The sequence below is a fragment of the Fusarium pseudograminearum genome, chromosome 2 (genome assembly GCF_000303195.2).
Source record: "Fusarium pseudograminearum CS3096 chromosome 2, whole genome shotgun sequence".
Classification (NCBI taxonomy): domain Eukaryota; kingdom Fungi; phylum Ascomycota; class Sordariomycetes; order Hypocreales; family Nectriaceae; genus Fusarium; species Fusarium pseudograminearum.
In genome coordinates, this window is record NC_031952.1 from 1,857,854 (window position 1) to 1,883,182 (window position 25,329).

Here is a 25,329-nt window from a genome sequence, read left to right on the forward strand (position 1 = left end):
ATAGTGACTTGCTATTATCCAAAACTATCTCTAATATTGTTTAGGTATCATTCATGATGGGTTCATAACACCAGCAACTGCCTTGCACCACCTATGAACGCCTTGCCACAAAGATTCCCCACCGCCATAGATCCAATCATTAGGCTGTAGGGCCATAGAACATCAAGTGAGAAAATAGAGTTAATCTGTACATGTACACGAGCAAAGAAAGCTCCTCTTCTAACCATTCATCGCATGTCCACCCTGTGATTTCAGGTCATGAATGCTGCTTTGAGATCCTGTTGCTACGCCAGGTGGTCCGAGACGTCTCGTCAAGACTGATCTTCATCATATCCATTATATCAGCCGCTCGCTTCTTCCCTCTTATTTCTCCATGTGGCCGTCATTCAAAAGCATCTCCAAAACAATTTGTCGACCTGGAAGCTCCGGGTGGGACATGGCAATCTTGACCGTGCCCTTTGACCCTTCGCTACCCGCGCTCGACGTATGCACATAACCGTTGCTGTGTGACTGTGGGTTTAACGTGCTTGTACCCGTAGGGCCTCGGACACCAAGATCCAGGACACGCACATCTCGCCCGGCGATGATTTGACGCAAGCGTCCGTTTTCCGCATTTCGCACCTCAACGTAGTCCTCGTTGAACAAAAGCAGATACTGTCCGTACATGATCGCCCCGCGGGCCTTCTTCTGTTTGCCCGTGTACTCCATGATAAGCGTGCGGCTGACATCACCATGTTTGTCCACGTACACCGCACAGTCCTCGTATGCCACGATAAATTCATTCTCGTTAAGCCTGAACATGCCCAACGGCTTCTGGTCCCGGATCCGGCCAGCAATATTAGCGATCGCCGGTGCTTTGAGGTCAGGAATTGACATCGGTTGCTTCTTATCCAGTGTGAGCATTTCTACTCCCTTGGCTGTTGCAACTGCGATGTATGTTTGGAACAGGCTGAGGGAGTAGCATTCGGTTGGGAAGAAGAATTCGTCGAAATCACGGAACGTCTCTGCGGATCCTCCAGTCGTTTTGCGTCCACCAAAGAGTCGCGACTTCTTTTCGGTAGACTTTTGGAAAATGGGCTCAAGAACCTTGAACGATGTGTGTAGGCCTTCTTTGCGCTTGTAGAAAAGAAGCATTCTGTCCTTCATCTTAGCTGTGGCAAAATAAGTCACATCTTTAGCCAGTCTTTGCGGTGCCCGTCGGGGGTTGTCGTTTAGAGGAGCCGAGAAGTCAGATACTGGCGCGATTACGTCCAGAGGATAGGAAACCAGATTTCTGTCTGCAATGAGCACACAGACAGCGAACTCCTCGAGGACTGCAATCTGAGTCACACGATTGGCTTGAACCGTCTAGAAAGAGCGTTAGTTATAACAAACGAAGAGATATCGGGGTTACATACCCTCTGCCATCCACGGGGATTTGATGGTTCTGATATGTAAACACCATAATCGGTTCCAATGGCGATCACAGATTTTCCAAAGGCAGTGAAGCTTGTAGCGCAGTTGACTTGGGCACGGCACACAGGAGCGACGCCCTGAGCTGGTCCCAAGACACTTTCCAACTCATGAATGGCCCGGTCCAGAGGGGTGCCTTTGACTGGCACGCTTGGGTACCTAGCGTATATAGAGGTGTTGTCGTAATGGAAAGCAGCATCCGCAAGCACTCGTAGTCTGAAGGGTTCGGCGTTTTGAGAGAAGAGAGCCTTGGCATGCCGTGTCTTGGTCTCGATGATCATATTGCACCAATCGGCTCGATCCTTTGCTGATGATGCATACAAGGTATAAACCTCATGGCCTAAATGCTTTACCTTGAATGGGTACAGTATTCTACCCTCGGCGTCGTTAGAACCAGTTGGGGTCAGGGATGAGCCAAGAGACGAGTTTGTAGCTGTATGCTCCAGCCCAGGTCTGCCGGTGTTACTTCCTACTTTGTTAAGTTGGGTAGTAGAGGCAGCCGCTGCGGTTGTCCTGCCTAGTGGAGCGGTGATGCCCTTTTGCTTCTGTACTGGCTCATCATTGACACTCTCTGGGAACAACATAGGCATCGGGATAGGCTGTGTTGTATTAGTAACAGCTCCATGGTATCAGCTAGCAGATTTCACATACCTCTTTTGAAACATCATACTTCTTGTCCTTGCCCTCTTTCGGTGTCACTGTCTTTGCCAGAATCATGTAGTGATCGAAAAGGAGAGCGTGCGTGTCAACCCATCTAACTCCCTTTGATCCCATTCTCTGCAGGTCTCCCTGGAAGATTAATTCACGACCGAGATGGTCAAGGTTCAGCACAGAATGGAAGCCTGGCCTCAGCACGAGCATTCTGTTTAGCTCCATCATTTGGACTCGCTTGTTCTGCTCTGCAACCTTAGCATCAGACTCTAGAGTCACCTGTCGAATTTCGGAGATAGCTTTCTGCAAGTTTGTCTTTTCCTCGCTGTCGGTAACCATCTTGCCTTCGACACTCTCAAGAAGAAGAGTATAACGTTGAAGACGCTGAATTGGCGCAATCAAATAATGAGTCCAATCGTGCTTAGATGAGACCTTCTGCTTTTGCATATCATCCAAAAATCGCTTGAAGAGAATATTGCGATCGGCCTCCCTACGAACCTGATAGACTGCGTTGGGATAAGCTGAGGCGTATTCAATGTATACCGATTTGGCTTTGCGGATCCATTCTCGGAACAGATCACTGAAGCCGATGATCCAAGGACCCTGCTCTTGTTGTCGATACTTGAGCTGCGACAACAAGTGATCTTTGTTGATCTCTTGCACCAGATCAAGCTTTCCGAACACCGTAAACAAGAACTTATCTCGCTTTTCGGGCTTCAAGATTGGGGGTTGCATCATACGAAGCTGATCCCGGTAATATATGCGGAAGATGTCCAGCTGCTTGATATAATTCTCCTCGCCAGTGACGATTTCATGGAGGATATTCTGACGGTCAACTTCCTTCTTTGGCTTCAATTCCCAGTCGGCCTTGCTGAGACCATAGAACACGTGCCATTCATCAGCGGGCTTTGAGTCTTGGGACAACTCCTCCAGATCAACCTTCTTGAGGGTACGAGTACAATGGTGGGAGTAGCATCGGCCGCCAATCTCTTCATCGTGCACCTTGGGAGCATAGCATCCAGAGCCTGTCAACTGCCACAGGACTCCGGAGATGCGTCCGTTTCCAAACTTGACCCATTCTTCTTCCGGTATAAGCACACCGCGCTCCAACATCGACGTCACTACGTGCGTGCTGAGAACCTCGGCGTCTGCCACATTCATCATCGGAATTTTGCCGGTAAACAAGTTGATCAGTGCTTCTTCGATTGTCTTGCTCCTAAGATCTTGCTCGCCTTCTCCCATTTCGCGAATCCAGGCCTCAAGGCCACTAAGGGCCCATGGCTCAGGGCATCTGCGGAAATCGGCTGCGTTGAGTTTTGAAGGTACGAACTTCTTCTTACGACCGCTTGGTAAAGTGATTCCATCAAAGGCCGCTATTGAGCCAGTAGGAGTTTCATATTCGGGGAAAGACTGGTTCGATGGGACGTGCTGGTGACCATGTCTGGCAAGTTTCCTCCGTTCTTCGGCGGCGTCGGTCCTAGAACGAGCGGGTGCTTGCACCTGGGGTGTGTGGCTGTGTCCGGCCAATGATATGGATCGCTCGGGTTGTGGGTTATAGGCCTGGCCAGCAGTATAGTAAGCTTCAGGATTATCCGGCGCACCAAACCGCGAGTCTGAACTACGAGTGTATGCGTGCTGATATTGTTGACGGTTGTTGGTCTGGACTGAGAGCATCGAGCTACTGTCGGACCCAGGTCCCGGGATAGCCGGCAGAGGTCGGCTTGATAGCCCTGGGTGATAGAATAGATCTTGCAGCTCGTCTTTGCTCGGCGAGTCTGTTCCGCTTTGCCGGGAACGTAGTGATACACGCTCGTCTTCCTCGTCGAAGCTCAGGCGGTGCTGTGTCGGTGGCTGTAAGCCCCCTGTACCACCATAGTCCATCTCTGCTGTTTTGAACGCTGGCACGCTGTCGCCTTGATCATACGCACGATTGAAATACCCCGGCGTAGGGAGAGGTCGACCAACATCTTGACCAGACGAGTTGGGCGGTGATCCCACATCTCCACCATAATTTAAGGTGCCACCGAAACCACCACCCAGCATTCCCAAGTCGACGCCGGCGAGGTCGCTGTCGCTGCTATGGGTTTGCTCCTCAGGGTGAGTTGTCAGTGTGTTGGTTGACAAATTCGTTGACAATGCGTTAGTGTGGGCGGGCTCTGGGCTAGGGTCTGCCATAACGGGCATGTCTGTGTATCCGAACACAGTGCTGAAACGCTGTTCATCAAGCTCAGCCTGTCGCATAGCCATCAGACCAGCCTCTCCATACGCATCGTCGTCGTCGTCATCTTCAAGTTTATAGGCGGTTTGGCCAGTTCGCGCTGAAGTTGTTCGGCTGGCCGTATTAGGAATCGTAGTGGCGCCAGAATCGAAACGCTGCAGCTGCTGGCCATGAAAGTCGTCGTCATATTGGCCATTCTCGGGCTCTGGAAGTGGACGGTAGCCTTGTCCAGAGCTGCCCAACTCAAGTTCCAATTCCTGCATCAGGTTGTCGCTCGTAATCCGTTCGTGTCCGGCGGTCCACGCAAGTTCATCGTCGGCAGGTCTGATCGGCAGTGGTGCATTCGTTGGGTGCCGTTGTAGTCCGGGCGAAGTTGTTCCAGCGTTCGAGGGAGAGCCCATGGGTGAAGCTTGGGAGTTTGAACGGGATGCCCTGTTGTAGAGTGAATTGTGCTCATTTGGGGAGTAGTAGGGCCCAACGGGCATCTGCGCCGTTGTGGGATATGGAGGCTGCGAGGCATTTGAGAAAGATGACCCTCCATTTGATAATTGACCCGGGTATTGGCTATAGGACTGGTCATATCCACCAGTCGAGGGGCTCCGTAGTGGCTGATCGAACCCAGACGACAACGCAGGTGAAGCCGCTGATTGCGGATAGCCTCCAGAGGATTGGCTAAAGCCAGGAGATGTCTGAGAGCCATAGTTTTGACCATAGTTGTTATATCCTTGGTAGGAACCTTGCCGTTGTGGGACATTGGTGCTTGCATAAGCAGATGGGTCGTAAGTTTGCGGTGTGTAGGAGCTGGCATTGGATGCATAACGCGAGGGAGGCTGAGTCTGACTCTGGTTGCGATATGGGAGAGCGTTGGTAGAGGTCGATCGCGAGAAGCCTGACGACTGCGCAAAGCTTTGAGGGTTGTACGAGTACGTAGGTGTGGGAGGCACGTCTTGGTACTGATGTTGGTAGCCCGACAGGGCGCTATTGGTAGATCCGTAGCCAGGACGGGCAGCATTGTTGTTGTTGTTGTTGTTGTCTATGAAGAGTTCATCCTCGCCAGAGCCGAAGCCGGGAGAGCGGCTGGTGGGTTGTTGAAGATAGGCGGCATCATCGCCGCCGTTGAAGCTAGCTCGGCGCCCAAGGTCTTCGTATGGTGATTGTCGCTGCTGCTGCTGCTGCTGCTGTTGCTGGTACTCTTGATCGCGACCAGCGACGGGGTACCGTACAGGTGGCACATGGCCATATCTTCGCTGGTCGTCGCCTCGGAAAGACATGACGACGACGGGTGTATTTTGAGTGGAAAAGTAGTGACGGAGGTTGTGGAAACGGTCGTAAGAACAAAAGTCAGGGCCGCTTGGGCTTGGCGTTTCGGGCGTCTACCTCGTATAGGACGTCGAGGGTTGATGAGCGCGGGCGGGTCGCATTGAGGGGTCAAAGTCGACGGTATCAGATATGGTGAGAGCTGAAGAGGACGCCCAGTGCCTTTGACACCATTAAGAGGAGAGGAAGAAGAATAGAGAAAAAAGAGTGACGAGGTTGCTAGAAATCAAAGCGAGGGGGGCCGAGTGAGCTTCGGCGGAGAAGATGGATCTGGTTTCGGTGGAGGGAGGGAGACGATGGCTGGATGTGATGAGCGGAGGGCGCGGGAGGATTGATTGATTAATTGATTGACTGAAAACGAGAGCCCCTCTTACTCAGACGTATGTAGGTAGGCCTGGGCAGGGTCCTCCAGTTCCACTAACGTTGGGTAGTTATCCTGTCCTTTGGTAAAGTAGAGAGATGGAGAGCTTTGGACTGCCTATGACCTACGTCCTACGGTGTGAGATGATGGGTCCGTGTGGTAGGTACTTCGAGCGTAGGTCTTGGAGGTATGTACTAAGTTGGACTAGTCCTGAGATGACCGGAAGAAAAGGACAATTAATATCAAGATGGCAATCAGTCTCTCGCTCAGTGTTATCCAGGTCCAGTCAGAATTTGGTTGAGTGGTGTCAAGGCAGGGTTTAGCGAGCGAGTGTGAGATTGATTGATGAGACGTCACTGAAGAATAAGATCAGTCAGGCTCCCAAAGGACCTTGGTCGAGAAAGCCTTGAGTTGATGTTACAGTCTATCTGTGTTGTTTTAAGGTCCCAAGCCACAATTAAATGATGACAAGATTCAACGGGCGAGTCTTGACAGACAAACACTGTTAAAGGTACTTTTCAGTGACTCCACCCTTTGTTTTCCTACCTGGGGAACCCTGAGACCTTTAAACTCGGCCTTGTGCCACCATCATCGGTTAAAGGCTCGTGCTCATTTCAATCATAGCTCGGAGTATGACCTACATAGGGTACTCAAAGTAGATTCTCTAATTTAGCAGTACTTTTTTTTTGTTGCAATTACTGGCCTTGTTACCTACAAGCAGTGAATCAAACGGTTCCCCTATATAATGAGAAATTCAATACCAGCCCGAGATCCATCCGTGTGAATGTAGTGTACGGTACTCTGTAAATGCACTAACATACTGGGCGGCCTCGCTACTTGCCCGCTGTCAGATTAGCGGATGAACCGCCCGTACCGCGATGCATACGTCAGTGATGGGGAAGGCATGGCGTAATCTATAAAGGCATTTCGTATTCGACGTGAGTTGGGTCGAAAATCATGTTGGACAAAGGGTACGTGTACAGAAGTTTATTATTCAACTAAAGACAGAACTTAACAAAATATGGCAAATAAGATCTCAAACACTTGTTTACCTGTTCTCTGTCTCAATGAGTCCATGTCCAGCATCGACCCGAGATTTGCGTACATAGATGTCTATCTCTTGTAATGAGTGCCTTATCACCCATACAAACACACTGTATAATACAACAAGTACCTCTTTGACCAATACAATAACACATGTGAAGCTTTGAATGTCCAATCGCAAGGTCCCAGAATCATTCTCCTTGGGAAAAAACATGAGGCCGGTTGTAGGGCTGATTTTGTGGTAACATGTAATGATCTATCCCACACCAAACGCTCATCTGACTGCATATACCTACGGGCCGCAACATATTAACTCGACCTATTACGGAGGGACCGAGGCATGTCTGCCGCCTTGAGCCACAGCCCTACAGTACAGCAGTCACAGACCGAAGAAATTATCTTGAACGAAACCCCTCTCATTCCCATGTACATTTGAACCCTGAGTTCAGGTTTGGATGATACCCAAGTAAACAGCCAAGAACCGAACCTCATCTCGCTATATCCACATCATCCATGTCACAACGACTTGGCAGCTGGTTTAAACTTGTCTCTCCACTTATATAAAGCGGTTTGCGGATGAAACCGTTCACTCATTGTAACCAACAGCAATTATCAAACCCGTGCCAAATTACCGAATCGGCAGGCTGACGTCCCTTTCTCAAACGTGCTAATACGATCGTTGTTCCATGACTCTCTGCTCTCAACACTGACTTGACCATGAGCTCCAAGGTTGAGCTATTCTTGTCTGCTTTCGGTCATGTGAAGTCGAGAGTCTTTCTTTTGTGGATAACAGCAACTAACAGAGAACGTTAGTCGGTGGAGACAAAGTACTAAAGTAAGTATACGCCTATACGGATACAACGGCGGAACGGAAGTCAACTCCTACCCGTAGCTTGACTGACTGTATTGAGTTCATGCCACACAATATAACAACTCTGACACGTTATAAGAATAATATAGTTCAAAGGCCACCGTAAAAAGAAGAAGATGGTGATAATGATGCTGCAGTTGAGTCTGCGGGTTTTTTAATGGTGGGGTTCAACTCGGGCCATCAAGTTTCACATCGGACCCTTGAATCAACAACTTGAATCAGCTCAAGTCAATTCAAGAGCTTCACGTCTTGTAGTGTAGCATACCAAGACTCTCCGAAACATATCTCAAAACTTCTAAACAGTCTTCTCATAATCACAATGTCAGATGATACACACCGCAAAATCTGGCAGCCCCTCCACCCCGCTATTCGTGACCGTCTAGATCCCCAATACGTCGCCTATCATGAGGCACATCTACAGTATATCGAACCAGATGAAATCAAAGACTGGGATGGTTCAACAAGAACGAAGAAGGTTTCTCTGCCTCCAGGAGGAACAAAGCCTATTCCCGTTGGAAGTATCGACGACTACCATGTTGGCAGGTTCAAAGCGAGGGTTTACACTCCCACAGGCCAGAGCGATGAGCGAGGCTGGCCTGTTCTCGTTTGGTTCCACGGCGGTGGATGGGCCGTGGGAGGCTTAAACAATGGCACAGATCTCTGCTGCTGGGCTTGTGAGAGTATGTATTGTCTCTGAGTGCGTATTTTTGATTGTAGAACGCTGACTCTTGGACTAGAAGCACGCTGTTTAGTTGTCAGTGTCGACTACGGCCTTGCCCCTGAACATCCATTCCCAGCTGCGGTCGAGGATTCTATTGATGCTGTAAGATGGGTTGCATCTCCTCCAGCCGAATTGCAAAAAATAGATACTTCTCGTATCTCTATTAGCGGAACCTCATCTGGGGCCAATCTAGCTATTGTCGCTGCTCTCTCTGCATCAAACCCAGAGGCCGCTTTGCCAACAGCGCGGCCTTCACTCTCAAACACCATAGTCCACCCTCCAGTCTCCCTCCTTCTGTTCATACCAGTTGTTGACAGCACTGCTACTGTCGACGGAGTCTGGAAGCCCAATGCAGAGACCGCCCCTTGGCTCACACCTTCTCGGATGGAATGGTACCGTAAGCTCTATTTTACCCAAGACGAACATCGCTCAAGATGGGACGCAAGTCCTAATTTAGCACCGGATACACTTCTCAAGAAGCTTCCAAAGACATGGATGGCTATTGCAGAGATGGATATTCTTGCTACCGAGGCGTCGACTTTCAGTCAACAGTTGAATGAGCTGGGAGTTGATGTCGAGACCTTGGTGGTGGAGGGTGGAACACATTCAATTCTTTCCCTTCACGGGGTGATAGACCGAGGATACAAGATGATTGAAGACGCAGTCAAGCATTTGCAAGAAACATTTGGCACTGGCTAAGTTCTTAGTTCAGTCAAAACCTTAACATACTAGACTACAATACCCTTTATAACCGAGCTGTGGTACCATAACCTTGCTTTTACCAATTAAGGAGCCATTGGAAAGTCGCATACACACCTAAGTTATAGTGCCATGGTCTCATTTGCGGGTGTCTTTCTGTCGTAATCGGTCGAGTCCTGGCTGGTAACAACCTTGCTCTTGCGACCACGGAATCCCCAAAGTCCTTTGAGACCGCCATCATCCAGCTCCAACAGTTCCCGCATACATATCGCAGGATGAAACATATTGAGAACCACCACCGCAACCACTATCAAGATCCCCTCAAAGCCAACAAACATGTACTGGTCACCCATGATAGGGCCCTCCCACCCTCTTGACAATTCTGCAACTCTAAAGGCGCTCCGCCAAAGGATACAGAAAATGGCCAAGGACAGAGCACCAAGACAAGCCTTGAACCATGGTGAATTGCGAACCATGACAATTTCAGGACGTTGGTCGAGGGCTGCGTCGCCAAGAGCACGCTGACGACGCATCGTTCGAAGGACAAAGTCGACTGAACATGCGATGAAGCTGACAATCGTGATGACTTGGAAAGCGAGACCAGCAATCATGATGTTTGATCCGGTATCGGCACTCTTGTGTTGGTGAGAAGCAATCGAGGCCATGGCACCTCCTAAGGCTTGAAGGACGAGAGATATAACATCGCAAGGGATGAACTAGAGAAAAGAATATTAGTGTTAGGTCTAGAGTTATATCAAAAGCACAAAACACAAAACAACTCACAATTCGGGTGTAGTATTCTGGAGGAAGTCTTGAGTTCTCAGGCCCAAAAGCTGATACAATCCTTCGAAGGCAGAGGTACACCCCAGCAGCCATAAACGCAGGACCGATAGTCAAGCAGCATATCTGCACTAGGAACCCATTCTCGCTCCAGCGGTTCTGCCAACTCAAGATGCGTCCTGCATAACCGATGACCTCGCAGATGAGGCCGAGGATCAGAGCAATGTTGAAAGCGGTGCCTCTACGAGTGATGGCCCATGTGATGATGAAGCCGATCAATGAAGCGGTAAAGATAGCAAGGAAGGCAGCATTGGGAGCGAGGTCAACGCGGTACTGGTAGTACCCAGGAACGTCTTCGCAGTACTGGGACTTTGGGTTCTTGAAGCAGAAGTAAAAGAGGCCGCCTTGGTCAATCCATGTCTGATTATTAAGATCTGGGACGTATTCTGACATGATGTACAAGTGACAGAGAATATTGAGAGGGAAAGAAAATCTTGATTCCGTGGAGAAGAGGCTAGGCCAGTATTTATGTTTCAGATTGAGTCGGTTATTCTTCCGTCTTACTACGCTCTTATATTCCAGCTTGAAAACGACTGGCCGAACGAATCCTTCAAGACAGCCACATCAGGATGAGAGAGTCCTACAGGTCGCGCTAATGAGCAACTGCATCGAGACAGCGAAGAGGGGGGCAGGGCAAGGCATAAGACCTGCCCGGAAGCCTTAATAATAATGTATATGTTTGGGCTATTCACTGCTCAGAATCGGAGACTTGCTCCTTCACTCCGACGGGGCGTAACTATTTCATCCCTCTGACTCAGAGATCTATCATCTTGTCACCAACAGACTGATACGAGCTTCTATCTAGTAAGAAGCCAGACATGCTACGAGAGGGTGCTATCGGGAATCAGTTCCGTCGTATTTCGTGTTTCAAGCAATGCTAGAGCCAAGCATAGTTGTTTGATATATCCCGCCGGCCCTGATGGACCGAAAGAACAGCAGGCTGTTATACGTTGACAATTTGTTCTATAACAAAGAAATACAGCTCGATTTTCGTCTTGACTTGAAGTGTATTAGCTCACTTCAGCCGCAAGGTCCAAGTCTGTCTGGAGGATCAAACAAGCATTGCATTCGACCCACACACCCTTTCTCGCACCATGATCCCTTTTCGTCTATAACCTATTTTTTCTTCAATCTGATTCGTTCGTATTTCATCAATTTCGTTTCCTCATAGAGTCCCGTATATCAAACATTCAGTATAGTCTCGTGTGCAGCGTGGATTATATCAATCGTGAAATGACATTGGATGACATCCTAGATTATTGTGATATATGTCAGTTGCGCCGTTTGATATTTTAACTTCCAAGAAAATATAAGGGAAAATATAAGGCTTGTATCAGAAAACGACGACTCGACTCCCCCCTCTTCCAGCATCTGCTTGCTTCCAATTGACCACCTACTTGTTCTTGTTCTTTTTATTTTCCGAGCCACTGTCTCTTCCAGGGCTGCCCTCGCCGTTGGTTCCGCTGGCGCCGCTTTTGGTCACCACGCCACCGATGGCTCTACTCGCTCCGATGGTGATGCCTCGACCTTCTCGCATGCCGTCCAGGCTGATGTTGCTTCCCACACTTCCGCTGCGCGTAACACCAGCCTTGACCCTTGCCGCTATAGGAGTTCGAACACCCTCATCTAACTGTTCTTGACCTGTAGGCGGTTCGGTGGGTTCAGTCTGAACACCCTCCTCTGACTGTTCTTGGCCTGCAGGAGGCTCGGCGGGTTCGGTCTGGAATGTTGGGGTCACTGGCGGGTCTCCTATCTTGTCGATAGAGTAATTCACCCTGTGCCGCGTTGTATTCTTTGGCGATGGGATTCCGGATGCAGTCTCTCTTGCTCGGTGAGGTTGAGGGGCGGGCGCGAGCTGGATGCTGCTTGTTCCTTCAAGACTTGGAGTAAGAGTTGAAGACTCGCTCTCGCTACCTGGGTGAGCTTGAGAACGTGCATAAGCATATCCCGAACCTAGTAGACTCTCTTGTCGGCTGACATAGTATCGATCATACTCCTCCTTTGTATGCTCAGCGTCGGTGAAACTGTCAAGCGCATCAAAGACGTGCTGGAAGACCTGTGTATCCACGTCTCTTGCCCAGAGGAAATCAAGGTGCTCGTAGTGGGGAATTTCGGTTGCGACAGTCTGAGGTGGCAGTTCTTTCAGCATCACCTTGATATCCACCAAGGAGTCACTGCCTCCGTATACGAGAACGATAGGAGTCTTGATATTCCGGGTCGGGTACTTGGCCACCTTTGAGTATTTTCTAGTCGAGGTGACACTGATTGGCTGGTGAACGTCGTCGTCGTACATCTGAAAACATTTGTTTCGAATGATCTGGAACCAATGAACGACACTCTTGGTGCTTGTGAATGAGTACAAATGAGGGTACGCAGCCAATTTCTGACTGGCCGAGATATTGAGAGTTTGCCAGTTGAACAAGAAGGACAGTCCCATATCGATAAGCTTGCTGAAGATGGGCGGGTATAGAATGGTTTCCCACATGGTTGCAGAACTAAGAATAGAGCGACGACCAAACAGCAGGAACAAAACAGAAGGCGATGCCGTGACAAGCGCGTCGACAATTCCACTAGACAAGCCGGCTGGCGCCATGGCAGGGGCGAGAGCAATGAAGACGTTGACCTGGTTGTTAAGCTTGGGGTGAATAGCCAAGCTGGCAAAGGCCTGCGCTGTACCCTGTGAGAAGCCAATGTACGAAAGACTTTCCTGCTGGGTGGTATCAAGGATGTAGCTAATGCTGTCTGGGATGTCATAGAAGGCGAATTCGTCGATGGAGAAATCCCAGAAAGCGTTAGAAGTTGGAGAGTGGTGAATTGATTTCTTGGAGTACTTGTTTCCTCGGTTGTTGCCAAACTACCAGTTGTTAGTTGATGATATCTTGAGCATTGTTGATCGCGTTGATGAAGTGAGACTCACCCAAACATCGTATCCCTTTTCTACCAGCTCGAACGGAAGACATCGCTGCTCATCGGTAAGAGATACCCAAACCTCTGAATTCATGAGAAGGCCATGATGCATGTATATGACCTTCTTTTTCAAACTTGTTGGTCCGTAGTTTACCTTCTGGCCTTCTTCACCCTTTCTCCACTGGAGTCGATGAAGACCTAGAAGATATCCATCCTTGGTCTGAGCGATGTGTTCCTCTGCCTCATAACCCCAGATGCGACATAGCTCGACAAAGTCTGCTGCATCTCGAACTGAAGTGGATATCGCTGAGCAATGATGTTAGTCTAATCCTCGAGCCAATAGGGGAAACCGCTAACTTTTACGTTTATTCTCTGCTCTTCTCCTGGAAGGAGCAGAGAACTTGTTGAAAAGCCTCCTGGAAGCCCTGTAAAAGAGCGTAACGAGAAATGGGGCTGCGAATGATTGTTGTGGTTAGTAAAGGCCCCTACACCGCTTGGGGTCGGTCTACAACTCACGCAATGCCAACGTCAAGACGCGAATGACTGCCTCGAGACCGACGAGAATAAATGAGCCCACGAGGGCAAAATACTCGTAGCTAGCGATTGAACGTTAGTAAAGTCGGCGCATGCAAGGCAGGCAAAGCGTGTCAGCCTCGCTGATCACCAAAGCCACTCGAACCCAAAGAGATAGGGGAAACTTACGGGCGAAGCCTCCCAATGAAGGGAATAGCCATCGCAACAATCTTTGATTGACGATTATCGCGATGCACGCCTTATCACAGTATAAGATTTTAGTTGTGACAAAGACCAGGGGTTGATTAATGGGAAAAAGGGAAAAAAGAAAAAAGACTGAGCAAGATGGTTTAAGGTAAGTCGAGTCAAGGTGATGTCACATGTAATTGGAGATAACAAGTTCCGTGCAATCTGTACAGGCACTATGCACAGCTATATCGAGCACTGACGTCCACCAGAACCTGTCATGACGCCTAGGACTTTAGGTGCATACTATACTTTTTTTGGGCGATACAGCAGTGTGAAGCTTCCTTCTTTAGGTATCAATCGCAGTACCTAACATAGGCGAGACCCTCGAAACTCGGCGAGGCCATCCTCTATCAAGGGCTAGAAGATATGATGTTTTATGTCAAGGAATTACAGTAAATCAATCATATCCCTCCCGACAATGCCCTGCTGAAACAGTTATTACGACTGCTGTTGTCGAGTCACAGACGAGACATCCACACGGCCCATGCAGATGTCAGGGTCACAGACAACAGGATTGGACTAGACAGTCGCAGTGGGCCGCCAACGTTGCGGCTAAGACATACGGATACAAGGAATAGTTAGGCTAGATTCAGATTCAGATCCATTTCAGATTTAGGCCCAGAGAATGACGGACAAGACGAACTACTCGCAACTAGTTAGATACAAACAGACAAGACACATGCATATGCATATATACTAGGTAGCCAGGCTTAATTACTGAAATTGTGCGAATGTATCTCATCTGTTATAGTATCGCGGCTTACCGTTCCCATTATTCACCACGCTTGCTCCATTCTTTAGTAAAAAGCTCCAATATTCCATGACTTGCCACGTCATGTCATGCAATGCAATGCAATGCCATGTCAGGCCATGCCATACTGTTCCCATTCAACATCGCTCATCCTTCCAGAGTACAAGCAACGATATCCTTTTCCTTCTGTTTCTTTTCCATCTCATCGTCTCGTCTCATCTCATCTCATCCTCATCCAGTGCTATCGTCTGCTCCATCTCCTATCCACACCTACTAACTATATCTCAAACATCATGGTAGCGCCCTCTCCTTGATCCGCGCCTCTGGCGTAGCCAACTGTCAAGTCTTGTTGTCTATTGACTCGACTGCTTGTATAGCCAGAAGCGCCGCGGTAATATCCACTGCGGTTCGAAGTGCGGCTTAAAGTCTTGCATCTCCTCTCGTGCAGAAGATTCCAAGACAAGCCGAAAACCGTAAACACTCTTGAGAGTATCTTCCGCCATGGACAATAGATGCCACATCACTCGGACGCTACCAAGTAATACAAGAAGAGAAGAGAAAAGAAATCTTTCCAGGAAAAAACACCCCGTGGCGGGGCCCACGAGTTGTTCAGTGTTATGAACCAAGCAGTTCTGACTTGCGGTTGCTCTTCCAAAAATCAATGGCTTCGACAATGTCATCTCCCTTGTCGTCTTCGTGTGCAAACAAAATCTGCAATTCAAATTAGCATTCCCATACCCAAATGTAGCGTTGCAAAGAGATCGATCACTCACCTCGTGTGTACTACTATGCAGCATACGAATGTTCTTGCGAGGAACAATGTGCACGGCCCCGTTCTCCATATTACGGAGCTCAATAAAGTTCGCTTCGAACGCAAGAATCCACGGGTAACTGAGCGCGAAGCTCTGTGGTGTACCCTCCCAGTCAATTCGCCATTCCGGTCGAGCCCTCCATCCGTTGCGATTAACAAAGAAGGAGAATTCTGAGTAGTTAAGCAAGAACTCCCCATTAAGTCGTTCAATATGGATCGGCTTAACTCCTTCTTTGCGAGCCACAAAATCGAGTGAGGTGTCGGCCTGGTCAAGTAGCGATTGTGTCTCAAGAGTCTCTAGGGAAACAACCTCAAAGCCTCGAGCGCAGGCAACGCAAAGTTTGGACTTGAGGAAGTGAACGGACGACGACTCGGTGGGAATGTAGAATTCCTTGAACGGCTTAAGTTCATCGTGTCCGCCGCTCATAAACTTGCCTATACCCTTCTGTTTCTTGGCCTTGGTCATGGCGTCGTTAGGCTCAAACACCTTGATCGTAGTAGATAGGGCAGATGATTTGACACAGCAGACCAGATGTCTACCCAAGCAAATTCCCGTCTTAAAGAAACTGCAATGGCTCTGGATCTTCTTAGGCCTCCTAGACAATGCGGGCTCATCGGGATTGAGAGCTGAAACAGGATAGGACTGCAGCGTCTTGTTGGATAAGACCAAGAGAAGTTGGTACTCCTCCAGAATGTCAATCTGAGTGACACTGGCAGTTTCCAACACGCGGCGTGGTACCTGATCCTTCACCTTACGATCGGAGAGGTAAACGCCGCTGTCTGTACCGTACAGGAGTTTACGGCCGCCATCTGGATGAATGTTAGTTGACGTGGATTTTAGTCTATAGTATAGTGAACTTACCAAATGGGGTAACACAGTTAACTCGGTTAGTACCAGCAAAGAAATGGCTTGATATAACCGTCGTGTTGAAGAAGTCGGCTCGAGAACGAAGACGCTCCTGTGCGGTGTGAATGAATTCAAGCCACTTCTGGCGTGTCGCCTGGTTCGATGCAAAAAGCGTCAGTTCGTAACCAGCTTTTCCAAGATGGCGGAATGTGATTGGCCACCCTTCCTTTCTCGCTGGGTCGTTGGTATTGTTACGCATCGAGGGAATCAGACTTGAAGACGCTCGCTTCACGCCATCCTTTGAAATAACTTCATCCATTTCCTTAATTGCAAGAAGTTCCAAAGGAATGGGTCGACGGTAGGCCTTAATTTCTTCGGCCTTGCCTGTTTGCTTGATGCGAACCAGAAGAACCGCGTGATCGAAGAGGAAAGCTGTAATCTCGGGAGGATCGGTGGCTGTCTTCTTAAACTGGCACTTGAAGACCATCTCACGGCCCTCTTCGGTAAGGCGAAGGTCTACCTTTTCGTTAGGCCTGAATCGAAGCTGCTCGTGGAGTCTACGGAGGTTAAATCGATTTTCAGCCTTTCCAGACTCTGCGTTGACTCTGCCCAGAATGTCTCGGATCATGACCAGGACCTTGGGGATGTCCTCCTTATCGGGGTTATCATCTTCTGTATACTTCAATACGTTCTCGAGTAGCAAGGGATAACGAGCCAGACGAGTCGTTGGCTTTGTCAGATAACCGTTCAACTCCAGTTTTCTCGATTCCTTACGTCTTTCGATCTCATCCACAAACTTGCCGAAATAAGGGTTCACGGATCGTTCGTTCTCAAACTCGAACTTTCCTTCCAACTGTTTTGAACCGTACAAGATGAAGGGCTCGAACTGAGGAACGTATTCCAGGAAAATGTCACCAATGTTGTGTACAATAGGCTCCTTCTGTTGTCGAGTCGTTAAGCCAGAGGCAAATCGGGAGCTGACGGTATGAATGCTAGGATGGTCGATAATGTTGCTGAAGATTGTCTTGACAACCTTTTCACGACGCTGAACGGGCACTGGTGAAGCCTTTGATCGCAAAGGCAAAATCCAAAAGTCTCGGAGATATTCCAAATCCTTGACAAAGTCTCGTTCGGTATAGCAGATCTCCGAAATGACCTCTTGTCTCTTTTTCTCTTTGTCTCCAACCTTTTCGGCAACTTCCTTGGGAACTGAGTTGATCCAAAGCTTTTGTTCGTCAGTCTGATCGACTTCGTCGTCGACAGCATTAACAGCATCCTCTTTCCGCAAACCAGGGTTGATCTTCAGATTAAGCCTGGAAACTTGCTCCAGGCGTCGAGGACAGGCGATGGAATAACAGAGCTGGTCCCTGGTACAAGTAGGAGAGTAACATTCAGAGAGGAGGACAAAGACACCGTTCACCGCAGGCTTGTCTTCTGGCTCATCCATCAATGTCTCCCTAAACTGGTACATTTCCGATTGGGAGTCTCGTAGGCGATGCTCGTAAGTGACATCATGAAAGTACTTTTGTGCATCTAGAGCTCGTCCAAGCAGCAAGGCCAGGTTACGGTCGGTAGTCCTGATAATGTATGATAGAACATCTACTGCCTCTGATCCGCTGAATGCATTCTTGTAGGTCAATTCGTTCTTGGTGCGATCGCCAACGATAATCTTTTTGCGGAAGCACTCTCCTACTCGAGAGAGGAGAGCCGGATACACGAGGGGGGGTCGGATCTTAGTCGCAGTGGGAGGTCGTTCGCTCTCAATCGACTTGCTCCTGGTAGGTCGTTGAGCCAAAGTGGAAGCATCTGACTCTGAAGGGGTGATGGTTGGTGCTATGGTAGAGGCCATCGACATGGTCCTACCATGATCGCCGCCGCCATTGGAAGAAACCATGCTTGATGTTCGGGTTTGTGCTCCTGGGGCGTGAGGCATCGAATTGGGATAGCCATTAGGGTTTGGCAGCTCTGCTGGTGCTCGCCTGTTAGGTATAACTCGCCCACTCATAGTCTGATGGGCATCCATGCTCTGAGGCTGGTAATTTCCAGTCAAAGACATAGTGCGATCCTCGTGACGTTCCGGCACGACTCGCCCTTGAGCAGTCGTCCTAGATGATGAGTTCTGCTGCGCGTACGGGGCTTGTCGAAGGTGGTTTGCAGGTGTCTGCTGGTACGCGCTTGGAGGAGGATGGTACATTGGCTGGCGAGGAGTGGAGGCAAGGGATTGTGAGCGATAAGGATCATTGTTCATGGCTGGTGCTGGTCCTGGTGCTGGTCCTCCTTGATAGAAGCGTTGAGCTGGCGTCCTAGGCCCAGGAGCTTGCTGCGGTGGGGGGCCTCTTGGATCCATTCGCGGAGGTGCCGGCCCTCCAGGCCCAGGTCCGGGATATGGACGTCTCGCCTGCTGTTGTTGCTGCATATAATGAGGTGGCATTTGCTGGCCACCGGATGCTGATCGCTGAGAAGGATAATAAACATTTCCCATCATACTATTACTATCCATCGTCCGAGTTCTGCCGGCGTTCGGGTGGTCGCCATAATGGCCTGGGGGAGCACGAGGCGGTGGCTGCCTCTGCATACCGGAGGACATGGAGGACATGGTCTGAGTGCGACCAGGGTCCATCATGGACTGCGGCATAGAGGACGACGAAGTCATAGTTTGAGACCGACCAGGAGGAGGAGCGGCGCCGAAGATGTTGGAAAAAGCGGCATCTCGTTGACCGTAGTTGTCGTCACCGTATCCTCTTTGTGGTGGTCGTTGAGGAGCTCCTCGAGGGTCGTAACCGTAATTGGACATGGCAGCGGATACTTTACAAGAAGCATGTCAGGAGACAAAGACGAGGTTTAAGGGGAGACGTTTGATGAGGGGGATAATATTACCGGCAGTTTGGTGAGCACCAGAGGCTGGAAGCTCGTTATCAGATGTATCAACAGCCGACCTTGACGGATGCGCCGCCGTTAGTCGACGCCAGTACGTCCCCTTAAGCTAGGGTTAATGTTGAGGAGGATACGTGGGCGATGACCGTCCGTTTATGCTGCGCTGCGAGTACCCTCACGGGGTAGCGCCCGTCGATGCAGCTAGAGCGACGTTCTAGAAGGATTCGAGGAGTTGATTCTGTACAAGTATCGTGTCGGGGTTTTGCGAGTTTGGGCTCGAGGGGGTCGTCGGACAAGGCGGCTGGTTGAGCAAAATGTCAAGCCTCAGGCCTTGGTGCCGAGGTCGTCGACCGATCGGAGAGGGGACGAAACGACAATGGAGATGATTATCGCAGACAATGGGCGGTCGCCGTCTCGAGAGGATTTTTGGGGGGGTGTGGCCCTCTAGTGATGAACTTTGGAGGGAGTTGCAGGTTCACGATCCAAACCAGGCACTGGACTCGTCGCAGGTAAAAGAGGCAAGGCGATCACAACCAATCCCAATCCACGTCGAGGTACTAACTGTATTGTCCTCTGGAGGACAGGGAGCCGACGGCAGACAAGCCAGTGCTGGAGATCCACCACAAAACCCACCTGTTTGATGGCGGCCTCTGTGCTTTTTGGGGGGTTGAGTGGTGACAGGGGCGGCAGTGTGGGCGCGGCACCGTAGTAGTGTACAGTAGTGGATGGGCAGTTAAATTATTTAGTACTATGTACCAAGGTAAGGGGATGAAATATGCTGGGGTATATGGTCGCAGTGTAAGAGCATGGATCTCGGCGTTGCACCGTGGATACGAAAAAGAGGATTAGAGAGGGGACGATGATGAACGTTGTCAGGGAGAGAGGAATGAATCGATGAAATAGTCGACTCTGTCTGCTACATATCAGCTGCCTTGTTTCGGTTGGTGTGTTATTTGGAGGAGCTGCTACATACAGTGAATGGACGTGAACGGACTCTCCTTATTGTTTGTGTAGCTCTTCCACTGTTACATAGGTACTGCCTCAGCCTATGTACCTATCCTACAAGTAATGTCTCTGTCCTCATCATGCATGTGTACTTTTAGTACATCGTGTAGTATGCAGTCGAGGTCAATGTAGCCACATCAAATTCAATTAGATTGCGAGGTTTCCGGCAATTAAACGTCGAGTTCGATTGAGGAACTCAAGGGTCACGCTAGTGGCCGTTAATTCTTACTTCTGACACTGGGGGCATCCTTTCATTATGCAAAGTGCGATTGCCTATTCGCTTTGATACAAAAACCTCTCGTTTCTTACAAACCAGGCAAATCCTTATGTCCTTCCCCTCCCTCCGTTGTTAATTCCGCTTCAGTTTGGCTGAGTGAATAGTACATATCCCTCAGGGTATCAGAAACATTGACTGCTGGAAGCATAAGACACGAAATTAGTAAGTCAGCCTTTTCTATTTACATTACGCTTCTTATGCTGTTTATTTCTGTACCCCAATACTTATCTTGGAAGCCAACTGATCTGCTACTCAGAGGTAGATATCGAACACACGGCTACCTGCAGACACAAAATCTGAGACAAGTGATGTCGGTAGGTTGTTTTGGCCTCTCAATCATGAGCAATAATGATACACAACACTCAATAATAGCGAAGAAACGGCCAACGATATGTTCAAATCCAATTGTAAATCTGAAATCAGATGGAGTACGGATAGGAAACGGGAGTAATCAACAATATCCCAACTGTTCAATTTAAACCTCGAAACAACTTGACTTGAGGCTGATATTATCACGTGACTATCTTGGCTGCCACCTAGTTGTTCATTGGCTCGAACAGCCCACCAATGTGGCTGGCTTTCCACATCAGCTCTCAACTCCCGTCTCTAGCAGCCTTGGACCAGTAGCAGGCTACATCATCATCAAGCTTCCAACGTCAACTTATACGCCGCCCTTGACCTTTGAGCTCGTCGACGGCCCCATCTCTTCACCATGGCAGAGTCAGAGCTCGCCCCCAAGTTTGCCCCCTTTATTGGGATGGTGAGTATCCCTCATGTCCGGTTCTACTGCTGGACTACGCCCCAGGGGTGGACGCGATTGCTGATGCGGCGACTTTCTAGGCCGGAATTGCAGCTGCAATGATCTTCGGATGTACGACAATCCATCTTCTTTACGCGACGCAACGATCTCGAGAATGAATACTAAACCGGCGTGATAGGTATCGGAGCTGCCTACGGCACAGCGAAGTCTGGCATTGGCATTGCTGGTGTCGGTACCTTTCGACCAGATCTCATCATGAAGGTACCGAATCAATTCTCCAGTCCATCGACGACCGTTTCTAAATTATCTCGCAGTGTCTGATTCCAGTCGTCATGTCCGGTATCATCGCCGTCTACTCACTAGTCATCTCAGTCCTAATCGCTGAGGATCTCGACCCTTCCAAGAACTACAGCTTGTTTTCGTACGTCGACGCGAACCCCCTCAGCAGACACGAATACTAATAATAACAGGGGCTTTATGCATCTCGGATGTGGTATTGCAGTCGGCATGACTGGTCTTGCCGCTGGTTACTGTATCGGAATCGTTGGCGACACCGGTGTTCGTGCTTATATGGAACAGTCCAGGATTTTCGTCGGCATGGTCCTGATTCTCATTTTCGGCGAAGTTCTCGGTCTCTACGGGTAAGCCATCTCAACAGATGTCATGCGCATGGTTTATACTGACTCCGTCACAGCCTCATCGTTGCCCTGATTCTTAACACCAAGAGCAAGGGTTAAATGGCACACGATTCGCATAGCAGTCACACACCCACTCATATGACCTTTCTCAGGAGGAACCGACATGAACGTTGAAGGAGCTTCGAGCTGCCATTCGGATACGGGGATAAACCATTGTTTGCACATCGGGCATGGCGTTATTGGACGTGTAACATATTTTTCAAAGAGGTAGAAGAACGGCGGAGAAGTTGACAGTATCTAGTTTCAAGAATACATGCAAAGTCTATGCTAACATGATGATTTCAAAGTTGCATTCACAGTTTTCAGCTATACTGAAATGTTTGTTTGATTTCATGCGAGGTGCGAGCTACCTGATGCCATCAAGGCTTAGCCAGCACCATGCAGCCCTATGATTGAAAGCGAGTGACAGAGAAGAATACTAGACTCGTGACAGCCGTTTCATGCCGTCAATTTGTTTGCATATGGATAACCCGCGAACCCATCATATGCCATGCCTCATATCAGTAACCCAATCTAGATCATAACGCCACGAGACAATGCGACAACATGCTTCAGCAAGAGCCAGCCCTGGCACAGCAGTAGCGACCCAGCACAGACAGAAGAGAGAAGAATAAGACGACAAAGGAAATCGAAGAATCCATAAAACAGAATCACAACAAACGCCGTCCTCCCATACGACGGAAGAGCTTCTTACGGCTCCCAACATCCTGTTCCCGGCGGAAAGAATTCCAGCTTCTCTGCCGCTCATCCGAGTCCTTCATCCGAGCTACCCGGGCATTAGCGACTGCAGTACATAATCCCATTTTGTTTTGTCAAACTTACCCAGGAACCAGTCCCATTGGCGGTCTTCTCGGATCAGAATATCATCCCCTGACTCCCGTGCAACTCGTTCTCGGCGGGCCCGAGAAGCAGCTACCTCACCGACCAAGTAGGGATCCTCCAAAGGTCTGGTCACATATCGTTCTGGCTCCTGTTCGGCGATATCAGACATGACGCGACGAATGCTGTCTACGGGATCACGTTGCGCTGTCAATCTCCGGTTGGCAACGTTCTGGTAGTGTCGGGCGGCGGGATTGCTGGATACAGATGACCACGTCGCAATACGGAAATTGTTCAAATTCGGCTGGGATCGCAAAGGAGCTGCGGGCACGGGAGGTAGACCGATTGTCTGTTGGCGCGCAGTGGGGGTGGATGTGCCGCTGCTGGAAGGAATCATGGAGCTTCTCACGACCGCATGGTTTCGAACTGGAGGGGTGTATGAGGGCAGGGCCTCAGGAAACGGGTTTGTTGAGTGATATGAGGGAGCTTCCGAGACTGGAGCGATAAACAAGTCAGCAAGACTGGTCTCGTGCCAGGCTGCGGAGCTTTTGCTAGCGGCGACCAGCTTCGCGACATAAGAAGAGCTGACAGCCTCGCAAAGTGCTTGCAATCGAGGCTATTTTGGTTGACTTACCATAAGAAGGAGCAGCTGAACGAACCGAAGCTGTCTCAAAGTCGTCGTTGCTATACCGAGGGGTAGCGATGGCGCCCGTCATGATGGCAGTTTGTAAGGGGAACACAGTTGAGAGCAGAGTGGAAGAGGGGCAGCACAAGACAACTTGAGCATTAGTCTCGAGATATTCGGGGAGGCTGAAGTTAAGTAGCGAGACAAGACGAGACGAGACGAGACAGTACAGCAGCTGAATCACACGGCGAGAGGCTGGGACGCTTCAGAGGTTTTGTGGAAGGTCAGAGGGCAAGATAGGTGAGACTTGTTGGAGTGTGTAGGATTGAATCAGAACAATGGCCTTTTTGTCTTGTCCTGGGCTGAGAAGGCCAAGCTAGGTGAACAGGGAGGGTCAGTATGCCCAAGAGTTTAATGCACAACCACGGATAAACATGCATGGAGGTTCAAGGATGTAGTAGAAAGGTGTGAGCGAGGTAAATCGGCGCAAGAGCGAGTACAGAATACAAGAGAGCTACTGGCGAACGGAGCACTTCGGGGAGGTACCAAGTTCAACCCGAGCCAAGGTCTAGGCCGCCAGCCGTATCGCATCGTGGCGTGGAAATCCAGGGCGTGGAGGTTGCAAGGGGGATTGAGATGCGGGGACACGTGAGAAAAGACAGCGACGATGATGCTGTGGAGGACCTTGAGCAGCACCATGACGCGTTCTGTTCAAGGAAATATGGAAGCAGAACTCTGCCACTTGCTCGGCATTGTCGAGCAGGTTTGTTGATGGCTGTCCGTCTATGTTTGTGACACAGGCTCAACCCTCACATCTGTATACTTTTATGATTGCCACAACTCCAACACACGTGTAAAGGCAGGGTGCACGAAAGCATCAAAAGGATGCACTGTGGCATCCCTATTTAGGGACAACCATCAGCGAGCTCCCCTGAACACGTTCGGGCGTTTTCCTTAGTAGGAATAATGGGCTTCCACAGATGCTTCGATACGGCGATAGCGGGGTATACGGACTGTTTGCCGGGCCTTGGACCGGCGAGGCCTCGGGGGAGGCTTTTTACCCACTGTTGAATGGCGGGGTTGTCAATGCTGTGGATTATTGATCGGGCTGTGTTCACAGGGGTTGACTCAGATAGAAGTTCATACGGCCAATCATCAAGACTGCTGCAATCTTCTTGGCTTTCAACTTCCATGGCAAAGGCCGCAGAAACAGCGTAACTGACGGAAGCCAATGTTTCACGTCGACGATGTTTACGGTTCTTAATCCGGTTTTATCAAAGACAACGTGGTTGGGCTATTCGTAGCTTGGTGGAGCTGGATGATGCATTCCACATTGAGCTTACGTTTTTATAACCAAGTTTGCTCTCCGTCTCGTCCGTCCTGTTGCAAGAATAGACACAGCTGCCACGATATGTTCTTCAAGTTGCCGATCTCCCTAACCGGTCTGCGAGCCGCACAGTCGGGCCAGCCTATGACACTAGGCCTGACTATTCTTTTGGGATTGAAAATTGCGCTATGTGACTCCCAACAGCATTCAACATTGTGCAGCGGGCAACGACAACACCATCACTTTGGAACTTACGCGCTAGTCCCCACAAGTGTTGATGTCTTGAGTCGATGTCTTGAGTTGGTGTCCTGCCGCCTACTCAACTTCGCATCAACTCATTCGATAGATGGGCTCCAAAGCCGACGCCTTGGTGCAGAAAATGATCAATCAAACGCGGAGTGGCTTGTATGATCACCAGATAACTGGAACCTTAAACTTGTGACTTTTGTTTGGCACATTGTAGATGCAGGAACAGACGGCGGGACATCAAGCACCCCTCTAAAACGCCATCTTGAGATATCTTTTGCACCAGGACTTGTGAGGCACTATTGAATATTCCCCGCTTTCTTTTGTAAGAGGGGAAGTATGTATCGCAAGCCACCAGCCGACGCGAGCTGATTTCTCCGGGCTTCGAGACTTGTCGGTCGAATTTAGGCGACTTGGTTTTATCTCAGGGGCAGCGGCACGGTTCG

At 49.6% G+C, this 25,329-nt stretch overlaps 7 protein-coding genes across 7 annotated transcripts, besides 6 other annotated features; 2 read left to right on the forward strand and 5 right to left on the reverse strand.

Moving 5' to 3' along the window:
• Positions 1-363: 363 nt before the first annotated feature.
• FPSE_06449 (uncharacterized protein) lies at positions 364-5,592 on the reverse strand (the record flags this gene model as incomplete). Its single annotated transcript, XM_009259567.1, has 3 exons — positions 364-1,347; positions 1,398-2,051; positions 2,104-5,592. The coding sequence occupies 3 exons, from the start codon at positions 5,590-5,592 to the stop codon at positions 364-366; spliced, it is 5,127 nt and encodes a 1,708-aa protein (XP_009257842.1).
• Positions 5,333-5,354: a microsatellite.
• Positions 5,481-5,508: a microsatellite.
• A 375-nt stretch (positions 5,593-5,967) lies between the features above and the next one.
• Positions 5,968-5,993: a microsatellite.
• Positions 5,994-8,233: 2,240 nt separating this feature from the next.
• FPSE_06450 (uncharacterized protein) lies at positions 8,234-9,334 on the forward strand (the record flags this gene model as incomplete). The annotated part of the gene is made up of 2 exons (XM_009259568.1): positions 8,234-8,594; positions 8,652-9,334. 2 exons carry the CDS (start codon positions 8,234-8,236, stop codon positions 9,332-9,334), a joined length of 1,044 nt encoding a protein of 347 aa, XP_009257843.1.
• A 122-nt stretch (positions 9,335-9,456) lies between these two features.
• Positions 9,457-10,567, reverse strand: FPSE_06451 (uncharacterized protein; the record flags this gene model as incomplete). The annotated part of the gene is made up of 2 exons (XM_009259569.1): positions 9,457-10,050; positions 10,118-10,567. The coding sequence occupies 2 exons, from the start codon at positions 10,565-10,567 to the stop codon at positions 9,457-9,459; spliced, it is 1,044 nt and encodes a 347-aa protein (XP_009257844.1).
• A 1,000-nt stretch (positions 10,568-11,567) lies between these two features.
• Positions 11,568-13,815, reverse strand: FPSE_06452 (uncharacterized protein; the record flags this gene model as incomplete). The annotated part of the gene is made up of 5 exons (XM_009259570.1): positions 11,568-13,028; positions 13,092-13,387; positions 13,445-13,534; positions 13,598-13,677; positions 13,784-13,815. 5 exons carry the CDS (start codon positions 13,813-13,815, stop codon positions 11,568-11,570), a joined length of 1,959 nt encoding a protein of 652 aa, XP_009257845.1.
• An 843-nt stretch (positions 13,816-14,658) lies between these two features.
• Positions 14,659-14,728: a microsatellite.
• A 64-nt stretch (positions 14,729-14,792) lies between these two features.
• Positions 14,793-14,830: a microsatellite.
• Positions 14,831-15,209: 379 nt separating this feature from the next.
• Positions 15,210-19,046, reverse strand: FPSE_06453 (uncharacterized protein; the record flags this gene model as incomplete). Its single annotated transcript, XM_009259571.1, has 3 exons — positions 15,210-15,305; positions 15,368-16,215; positions 16,268-19,046. The coding sequence occupies 3 exons, from the start codon at positions 19,044-19,046 to the stop codon at positions 15,210-15,212; spliced, it is 3,723 nt and encodes a 1,240-aa protein (XP_009257846.1).
• Positions 19,047-21,120: 2,074 nt separating this feature from the next.
• FPSE_06454 (uncharacterized protein) lies at positions 21,121-21,905 on the forward strand (the record flags this gene model as incomplete). The annotated part of the gene is made up of 6 exons (XM_009259572.1): positions 21,121-21,168; positions 21,249-21,279; positions 21,347-21,429; positions 21,483-21,589; positions 21,639-21,809; positions 21,863-21,905. 6 exons carry the CDS (start codon positions 21,121-21,123, stop codon positions 21,903-21,905), a joined length of 483 nt encoding a protein of 160 aa, XP_009257847.1.
• Positions 21,906-22,516: 611 nt separating this feature from the next.
• On the reverse strand, positions 22,517-23,401 carry FPSE_06455 (uncharacterized protein; the record flags this gene model as incomplete). The annotated part of the gene is made up of 3 exons (XM_009259573.1): positions 22,517-22,632; positions 22,689-23,180; positions 23,320-23,401. The coding sequence occupies 3 exons, from the start codon at positions 23,399-23,401 to the stop codon at positions 22,517-22,519; spliced, it is 690 nt and encodes a 229-aa protein (XP_009257848.1).
• A 108-nt stretch (positions 23,402-23,509) lies between these two features.
• Positions 23,510-23,535: a microsatellite.
• Positions 23,536-25,329: the final 1,794 nt, after the last annotated feature.